Source organism: Plecotus auritus (assembly GCF_963455305.1).
Source record: "Plecotus auritus genome assembly, chromosome: 7".
Taxonomy (NCBI): domain Eukaryota; kingdom Metazoa; phylum Chordata; class Mammalia; order Chiroptera; family Vespertilionidae; genus Plecotus; species Plecotus auritus.
Window position 1 is genome coordinate 71,986,934 of NC_137774.1, and position 9,788 is coordinate 71,996,721.

The 9,788-nt window shown below is 51.3% G+C and overlaps 1 protein-coding gene across 2 annotated transcripts; it reads left to right on the forward strand.

Annotated features, from left to right (window-relative positions):
- The first annotated feature begins 2,424 nt into the window (after positions 1 to 2,424).
- On the forward strand, positions 2,425 to 8,865 carry ZNF213 (zinc finger protein 213). Of its 2 annotated transcripts, none has more exons than XM_080681307.1 (6): positions 2,425 to 2,706; positions 4,021 to 4,527; positions 5,202 to 5,325; positions 5,584 to 5,657; positions 5,859 to 5,982; positions 7,338 to 8,865. In XM_080681307.1, the coding sequence occupies exons 2-6, from the start codon at positions 4,129 to 4,131 to the stop codon at positions 7,994 to 7,996; spliced, it is 1,380 nt and encodes a 459-aa protein (XP_080537433.1). In that variant the 5' UTR covers positions 2,425 to 2,706; positions 4,021 to 4,128; the 3' UTR covers positions 7,997 to 8,865. The 2 variants fall into 2 exon arrangements, with proteins under 2 accessions (XP_080537433.1, XP_080537434.1); XM_080681308.1 differs by having other exon boundaries at positions 5,901 to 5,982; positions 7,338 to 8,859.
- Positions 8,866 to 9,788: the final 923 nt, after the last annotated feature.

Below are 9,788 nucleotides of genomic sequence, written 5' to 3' on the forward strand. Positions count from 1 at the left end.
AGGCTTGGAAAATATACTCTTTATTCTAAATGGCTATGTGCCCATCTAAAAATGCTTACTACAGAAGGGAAAAACTGATATTAGGGAACAACTAGTCTTTCTGCTACAAATGAGAATAGATGTTGCTTAACATAAGCATGGCTGTAAGAGACAAACAATAGACAATTGTATATCATAAAAGTATTTTAATGAGCCAAGAGAATGATGTCTGCTGCCCTAACATTGTTTAGGGAATTCTGGACAATGCTATAATATTAAGAAAATAATGCATATAAATTCTGGAAATTAATATAATTTTTTTTGGAAATAAATTTTCACTTTTTTCATTATAGATTGTATTTTCTAGGTAGAAAAGTAAACTAAAATACTGTCAGAAGGAAAAGAAAGTTCACTTAGGTTATCAATTTCATATACCTGTGTGAAAATAATTTATCATCTACCAGCAGTGCCCAGTAGAATATATGGTAGGTGTGCTAGTTATTAATTTGTCTGTCAGCCCCCAATACACTCATTTTGTCCTTTGTGATACTGAAGCCTTCTGGATCCTGTAGACATTTCTCCTTTGCTCGTCAATATGATGTTAGCTTTTGCCACTAGAGGGCGTTGGTAGAACACTATAAGGCCATTCTTGGAAAAGGGGACTTGCAAGTTTCTTCTTCCCCTTGTCCTTTTCCGTTGAGGTCAGTAGAGGGAGGGAACCCAGTAACATCCACGTCAGCTGTTAGAACAGTTTTGGCTCATGTCCTCCAGCAAGTTCCCCAAGGGAATGCAGCAAAGTGTATGTAGAAATACAGAAAAAATGGAAACTAAATGCCCAGTAGTAAGGGGCTTTAAATAAAATATGCAGCTTTTATGCTATAGAATAATATGCAGCTCGAAAAACAGATGCAATCTTTTATTTATAAATGCTGATATGGAAAAATATCCCTGATAGACTTTTCAGTCAACAAAACATTACTTGGGGGGAAGAAGAGGTGGAGAAGGGTGTGGGGGAGTAAATGGTGATGGAAGGAGACTTGACTTGGGATGGTGAACAGTGTAAAGATGATGTGTTATGGAGCTGTGCACCTGAAACCTGTATAATTTTGTTAACCTGTGTTAACCCCATAGATTCAATAAAAAGGAAAAAACAAAAACCGACAAAAGATTACTTATATAAAATGATTCCAGATTTATCCTCACCTGAGGATGTTTTTTGTTTGTTTAGAGAGAGAGAGGGAAAGAGAGCAAGAAGAACATTGGTGTGAGAGAAATATCCATTAGTTTCCTCCCGTATGTGCCTGGACTGGGGATCGAACCCAAAACCTAGGTATGTGCCCTGACTGGAAACAAACCCACAAACTTTGGTGCACAGGCTCACCCTCCAACCAACTGAGACACGTGGCCTGAGCAAATGATTCCAGATTTATATTAGGAACATTCATGTAGATGTAGAACTGTAAGATCAGACTAAAATATTAACAGTATTTATTTCTGAATGGCTCTATTAGGAATATTTTAAACCTTTAGTTATTCAACAAATATTGTGTCAGAAACAATTCTCGATGCTGGGAGTAGGGCAATGAAAATAGTGTGACCTCATGGAGCTTGTAGTCAAGAGACGGTTATTACACAAATATGTCAGGTATTGAATAAAAGTTAGGAAGAAAAATAAGGCTGGGCAGAGCCAGGGAGGTGTGTGTGTATAGGTTACACAGAGTTAGGGAAAGCCATTTTGAGGGAGTGACATTTGAGCAAAGTGACGGAGCTAACCTTGTGGATCTCCATACCTTTATAATTTTCCATATTTTCTTAGTTTTCTTTTCCACACTAAGCATGCAATGCTTACATAATCAAAACAAGAAAGCATTTTCTATTTCAGAAAAAGATCTAGAGCCTCAGATCTCCAGGTCGAGGAGTAAGTAGAGAGCGTGGGAGCAGGACCAAATCTGTGGAAAGGAGAACCCAAAAGTTCCCGGATACGGCCCACCTGTTCTAGCTTCTCCCTGGCCCTGGGATCCCCGCCGCTCCAGAGACGAAGTTGCTGGCGGGAGAACGCGGGGTTCCCTGAGGTCAGAGTCCCCGCCTGCCGAGTCCTGTTGAGCAACTCCAGCCGACGCTCAGGGACAGAATAGCCGCAGGAGGCTCCGCGCCCCTCACTGCATTTCCCAGAAAGCTCCACGCTCCTCAAGAGTCAGAAGAGCTGAGAAGTCTGAAGGATTAGCGAAGAGGACTACGGGAGCCTAGACGCAGACCACAACCCCCGGGCGTGGGTGTTGATGCGCAAGGTAACTCTCTCTGTTCATTGGCCATCGGTCAAGGCAAACAGGCTCACTGAGCAACGGCCTTTTGGGGGATGTAGTTCTGAGTACTAAGAGCAGCGCGTGCGCTGTGTCGTTTCCCGGCGAGCTCCGCGCGGACTTCCGGTGCCAGAATCTACCGGAACTCGGAACGCCGGGGCGGCTGTGGGAGGTGTGGCCCCGGGGCGGGACGCGCGACCTGGGCTGCCGGGCTCCCAGGTCGAGCTCGGGTCTCCCCACGGGTGGGGCCCGCGCTCCCAGGCAGAAGCCGAAGGGGGCGTGCACCTCAGAAGTGCTGGGAGCCCGGGCGCCTGCACCCACTGCCCGCCCCGCCGCCTCAGCTCCGCGCAGGCGAGGCTGCCGGGGATCGAGCACGGGACTCCGGCGGTCCGCGTTCCCGCCTGCCGCGTCCTGCCGAGCGACCCTGGTGAGTCCCTCGCCCTCTCCGAGCGGAGCCTCCTCCTCGGTCACTAGAGGACGAGAATGGAGCGCGTACCTTTCAGGGGTGTTGTGAGAAGTACAAGAATAAAGTGCTTGCCCTGCCGGATTGCTCGGCGTCCTCCTGATACGCCACGGTTGCGGGTCTGATCCTGGGTCAGGTCACAGTCAAGAAGCAACCAATGAATGCATAAATAAGTGGAACAACAAATCCATGGTTCTCTTTCTCCCTCCCTCTCTCTCTAATAAATAAATAAAAATTTTAAAAAGACAGAATAAAGTACTCAGTGTGCCGTAGAGAAAAGGACTGGAACCTACCTGAATGCCTCACTTGGGTATTGGTTCAGAAACGGGAGTACATCCATACCTCGAAATCTTCCAGAGTGGCTAATGAAGAAGCATTGTTAAGTGGAAAAGCGTATTACAAAATAGTTGGTGCAATAAGATCTCATTATGTGAAACACACACACAAAAACACTTTCCGTTTCTAGAAGTACATTTTTAGTAAATGTATTAGTACTTTAGGGAAAGGTCTGGGAGGTTATATGTGACTTAATGGGAGGGTGCGCTGCATTGTCGAATGGAGAGTTTCTCTTTTATGTAGTCTGTATTGTTAACCCCTTCCCCCTTTTATTACAATGGTTGGTGTCACTTCTTTATTGAAACAAAAAACCAAAGTTCTAAAATACACTCAAGACTTTTATGGCAATGTAAGGCATAATAAACGTGCCATACATTCATACATACCTGTGGATAAATGGCTTAGGATGATGTCTGTGAGCCCATCACTGACACCCCTGGACCTGACAATGTTTGGAATTAAGAAGTTTTTAAATTTCAGAAAGATAATACAGTACACATAGTATATCAAGTAACCCCTGCCAGCAGAATCTAGGGCAACACTCAATCAAACATGTTAAATTTTCTTATTGAACCATAGTACACATACAGAAATACACATTCTAAGAACAGCTTGATGGATTTTTACAAACTCAAATACGTGAATATTTCTGCTATAAAATATATGAACATTTACATTAAGTGGGATAAATGGAGATTACAAACATGCTCATATCAGTAGGCCAGATGGTATAAACCTGGGAGTTTTGGATTTCAGAGCTGAAGATAAGGGGCTGTGGACCTGTATTGGTAGGGGGAGAGTCATATGAGCAAGGCATTACAGGAGAGCCTACAAAAGGCCTCAGGGCCAGGAAAGGATGGGAGCTAAAGTCCCTGGATGTCCCTCCAGACTGCTGTTTGCTCATGTACCTTCTTCCCTCCTGCTATTTTGCTCTTTCCCTAGGAGCTTGTGTCCAGATGCTGGCGCAGTTGCCACAGGGAATCCCTCTGGGAGACTGAAGGGCAGGCTCCTGGGTTGAGGCCCACCAACCCTGAGCCTTAGGCCAGGAGAATGGCAGCCCCCCTGGAGCCTCAGGACCAGGCCCCTGGGGAGGGAGAAGGGCTTCTAATTGTGAAGGTGGAAGATTCCTCCTGGGATCAGGATTCTGCCCAGCAAGAGGACAGCAGGGACTCTGAGGCCTGCCGCCAGCGCTTTCGGCAATTCTGCTACAGGGATGCGGGTGGGCCCCATGAGGCCTTCAGCCAGCTATGGGAGCTCTGCTGCCGCTGGCTGCGACCTGAACTGCACACCAAGGAGCAAATCTTGGAGCTGCTGGTGCTGGAGCAGTTCCTGAGTGTGCTGCCTGGGGGTGTCCAGGACTGGGTGCGAGAGCGGTGCCCTGAGAGTGGCGAGGAAGCTGTTGCCTTGGTGGAGGACCTGCAGAAGCAGCCAGTGAAAGTATGGCCGCAGGTGAGGGGCCCTTCCCACATTCAGGGGTGGTGGGGGCGCAGAGCCAGCGAGAACATCCACAGGAGCATGTCATAATGGGTGTTGCCTATCTGAAAGACACTATCCAAATGAATCTGGTTTCTTTTTGGTGGCCTTGGAAGGTAGAGCTGGACCAAAGCAGGCATGTTCCAGAAAGGCATGTTTTAGCTCCACACGAGCTCTGCAAATGTTTACTCATTTTCTGCTCTAGGCCAGGCACTGGGGATACAGGGATGTGTATAGTGAGAGCACCAGAGGGGGCATGAGAAGGTAGAGCTGTACATGTGAACCCTACTGTCTTGTGAGGTGTTGGGTCCTTGACACTGGAAGCATCTGGGGAGGTGCTGAGTAACTGGGGTAAGGGTTTCTGTCCTTCACAGGGAGGCCCCCCCCCCTCCTCCCGACTCCTTGCTAAATGGCTCTGTGATTCTCTCCTTTGGGGCTGGTTCTTGCCTTGTGTTTGATCAGTGAGTGTCCCTGGGCACATGGCACTGCTTGGTATCACATTCTCCTCTGGATTTTCCTGGGCCCTGTATTGATGTCTCCCCAAACCCCAGCCTCGTGAGGGACATGTCATATGCCTCCTTCCCAGGTATTAAACTCTGTCTTCCCTGTCTGGTCTCAGTGCTGATGAACATGTTGTGGTTCCTGCACAGGATGTGCCCTCAGAGGAGGTGGAACCCAAGGCTGCAGTCCAGGGATCTCAGGCCAAGGGACCTCCCCCTAAGGTGGGGGCACAAAACCAGCCACCTGTGCCCTGGGAGCAGCACAGCCAAGGTGGTGAGTAAGCTCCTTCCCGGGCTTTGCCCTAAGGCAGTGGTCGGCAAACTCATTAGTCAACAGAGCGGCAAACCGCGGCTCACGTGCCGCATGTGGCTCGCGAGCCGCAGTTTGCCGACCACTGCCCTAAGAGTACCAGGAAGGGTACTTGTTCTGTGAAGCTTAGGCGTGTGTGTGCTCGCGCACACACAGTAGAGTATATGGGGTTTCATATCTAGCTTGAGTTGGCCTCTCTGAAGCTTTGTTCTTTTCTTTCAGCCCAGCTTCCTGCTCTTCTTAAAGAGGGGAGTACCAAACAGAAAACAAATGCCTACTTTGCCTCTGAGATCCATGTAAGTTACCAGTCCCTTTGTCCCTTCTGAGGCCGTTGGTACTGATGACTCTCTAAATAGTCCTTGCCTTCTCAAAGCCTCTTCCATTCATCCTGCTCCTGCTTGGGCCCATCCTGTTCCCCATCCCAACCCTCTTCCTCTCAGCTGCCAGGGGAGTCCTGAGCAAGACATTCCTGAGCGGGATTTCTCACCTCATTTCAGGGACCTGTGACATTTGGAGACATTCCCTTCTATTTCTCCCAGGAAGAATGGGGGTCCCTGGACCCTGCTCAGCGGGATCTTTTCTGGGACATAAAGCGGGAAAACTCCCGGAACGTTGCTGTGGGTAAGCAGTAGATGCAGCCAGGACCCTCGGAGTCCTTGGTTTCTCTGACCTGGAGGCAGTAGCCTCCTTGGGGGTCCCAGCAGCAGAGAGGGTCCAGGCAGGCCACACTCCCCTGCACATCCTGCTGGAATCCTCAGTCTTCCTCCTCACTCCCTTTCAGCTGGCTCCAAAGTGGGCTTTCCCAGCCTGTCTTCAAGAGCCCTGGCTAATTTATTTTTTTGTGTTAATGTTCATTTTGCTTTGCCTTTGAACATGTATTAATATATGTTGCAACATGCAACATGCTAGCACTGGCTGAGCACTCATGTGGACATTTTCTCATGTGGTTCTCACAGCCCAGTACATAAAGGTGTTCTCCTTTTTTTATAGACAAGAGACCTGAGACTCAGGTCAATGAACACCAAAGGGACAGAGCTGGGACTCAGTCCAAATGGTGGTTGCAGGGCCCTCCAGGCTGCCCTGGGAAGAGATACTGACAGTGAAAACATGTGCTGTGCCCCAGGGCCTGGGCCCTGTGCAGTAGGGGCCACACTCCCTGGAACCTCTCTAAGCCAGGACCTTTCTGAGCTCTGTTTGGGGGTCATCTCACATAATCTACACGACTTGGTGTGGTGGGCTAGGATCCCTCTGGATCCAACTCTGTTCTTGAGTTTAGAAGACAAGAGCTTGGCCCAGCAGGTGTGGCTCAGTGGTTGAGGGTCCCCCCATGAACCAGGAGATCTGGGCTCGATCCCCAGTAGGGGGTGTGCAGGAAGCAGCTGATCAATGATTCTCTCATCATTGATGTGTCTGTCTCTTGCTCGCTTGCGCGCGCGAGGGCGCTCTCCCCCCTCCCTGTTCCTCCCTTCCTCTCTCCCTTTCTCTCTGAAACCAATAAAAAAGTGTTTTTTATTTAAGTTTATAAAAAAAGAAGACAAGGGCTTGTGTAGTGAGAGGAACCACAGTAGCTGAACCCATTTGAGTCCTGTTTCTGATAATGATTAGTGAGAGTTTGGATCATTTACAAACTTTACCTTAATCTCTTAAGTTTTGGAGTTTGAATTGCCAGGATTCAGAGAGTGCGGTGTTGGATCCTAGTATGGGAGGGAAGCATAGATTGGTTAGGTGTATAATTAGTGCCTCTGGGGCAGGATCAGCGGACTCCTTGCCTCTGACTCTGCTTCCGTCTCTGCACTCTCTGCTGGCCTTTTATCATGTCCCCATTTTATGGAGGAGGAAACAGGCTCTGGTCTGTCCAGCCCAGGAGTTTCTGAACCTGACAGCCAACGCACTTGCCACTGAGCCCTGTTTCTGCCTTGCCTCAGCTCTGAGCCCAGCCCAGATGGGACTGAAGAGCCCACCTCCTCCTCTTGCAGGTTTGGGGCTCAAGAGCCAAAGAGGGCGATCCCCGCTGGAGGAGGCAGTGAGGGTGCTCCCAGGCCAGGCGGGCAGCGATGTGACTGTGGCCTGGAGCCCTGAGGAGGCCGAACCCTGGGAGAGTGAGGCCCGGCCAGGGGCGCTCTTGGAGCCAGCAGTGGGGGCGAGGCGGGGGCGGCCGCCCACCTGCAGGCGCCAGTTCCGGGAACTGGCAGCTGAGAAGCCGCACAGCTGTGGCCAGTGCGGCAAGCGCTTCCGTTGGGGCTCAGACCTGGCGCGCCACCAGCGCACGCACACAGGCGAGAAGCCCCACAAGTGCCAGGAGTGCGAAAAGAGTTTCCGCAGCTCTTCGGACTTGGTGCGCCACCAGGGCGTGCACACGGGCCAGAAGCCCTTTTCCTGCTCTGAGTGTGGCAAGAGCTTCAGCCGCAGCGCCAACCTGGCGGACCACCTGCGCATCCACACGGGTGAGAAGCCCTTCAGCTGCAGCGACTGCGGCAAGAGCTTCTCGCTGCGCTCCTATCTGCTGGACCACCGGCGTGTGCACACTGGCGAGCGGCCCTTCCACTGCGGAGAGTGCGACAAGAGCTTCAAGCAGCGCGCCCACCTCATCGCCCACCAGAGCCTGCATGCCAAGATGGCCCAGCCCGTGGGGTGAGGGCTGGAGGGGTATTCTGGGAGACCGAGCAGCAGGATGGCCACCTCTCTCCACTGCCACCTTCTGCAGCCACCACCCCTACTGCCTTGCCCTGCCCTGCTCTGCTCTGCCCCAGGACCTGGTCAACACAACCAAGCAATGGAAATCCCCTATGACCTCGCAGCCATTCTGGGGGTTTCTCTTGCCCTCTGGCTTCCTGGAGCCCCAGCACATTCCTGGCAGGTGGCCTTAGCATGGGAGAAAGACTGAGGCAGCAGGGAAGTGTGAGGATTTGGGCAGGACCCAGGGTCCCCCATCCAAGAAACTCCCCTCTGCCTTGCTTGCCCTGTGGCTCTTTGTTCCCTGCCTTCTTGGCTGGGTCCATGGGCCAGGCCCTCTGCCCTGCCAACCTGTGCCTTCCCATAGGGGTGGAGGACAGGCTTTGACCTCTAGTCAGCCCACACTTGTGAAGATCTGGGCCCTCCATGGGGCCAAAAGGGCTTTCTGGCCCCCACCCCCTCCCACTTCTGCCCTGACCACTCTGCCCTGTCCTGGCAACATGCTACTGATCTGTACCAACTTCCCCCTTGAGAGCCATCCTCTACTGAGGCTAGTGGTAGCTCCAGGGACTGGAGGTCTGTGCAGACCAAGATCAGGGCCAGTGGAAGCCCACTGCTCCCACACTCCCCTCCAGAGATGTGGGTTTATAGTACTTAACACTAGCACTCTGTCAGCACTTTGTCACTGAGTCCTTAGGCACTGCATTCCATGTTGTCTGCATCGTCTGCAGATTGGCATTCACAGGGACACACCACAGGCTCACCAAAGGAGCTCGGCCCAGCCTGCCCAAAAGGGCAGCAAAAGGGTTTGAATAAATGTGGAAACTTCCTCCAGGCTGTCTGTTCTTTAGGAGGCTGCTGGGTAGGGGAACCTAGAATTTGTATCCCTTGGTCTCCTGACCTGGTAGTCCTATTTGCACATGGTGCTGGGCAGTTACCAGGTAGAGCCACATTGGCTTCCAGGTGAGCTGGGCCCCAAAGGGCAACTATAAGCCTTGAGACTCTGATCCTCCTGTGTTGGTCAGTGTCTGTCCTGGTCTGGGGCCAGTTCAGGATGAGACCGCCAGTAGTACCCTTCCCTATCCCAGCTGAACAGGACTTCGGGGTCTTTGCCAGGCCATTCCCTTTCTCCCCATTGGAGAAATGAGGAAACAGGCTGGGAGACAGGGTTACTGGTCAGGGTGGTGGTGTGCTCATGCTGGTTCCTGTGTTCAAATCCATTAGGGAGAGGGCTGCTGAATCAAAGTGGGCCTTGCTTCCATCTCCCACATAGCCCTTGACATCTGACCATTCGCATGCCCAGACCCCAGGTTGGGGCCTGCCTGTAGCTGTTGGGCTCATGCCAGCTCCTTCCATCCCTGCTCTGCCCTTCCCAGTTCACAGGGGTGGCCTCAGCAGGCTCACTTGAGGAGAGGTGGGACTGGCTGAGACAAGATATTCTGTTCCGTTCCTTGATCTGTGTGCCAGCCTCTCTGCCCCCTGGGCCTTTCCTCAGCCAGTCAATATATTTTACTGACTTCAGAGAGGAAGGGAGAGAGAGATAGAAACATCAATGATGAGAGAGAATCATTGATCGGCTGGCTGTCTCCTGCACACCCCACACTGGGGATCAAGCCCACAACCCGGGCATGTGCCCTGTCTGAGAATCGAACCGTGACCTCCTGGTTCATAGATCAATGCTCAACCACTGATCTGGGACAGACCCCACTTCCCAGATGAAGCAACTGGGGTCTCACCATGGACAGCTGACTCCA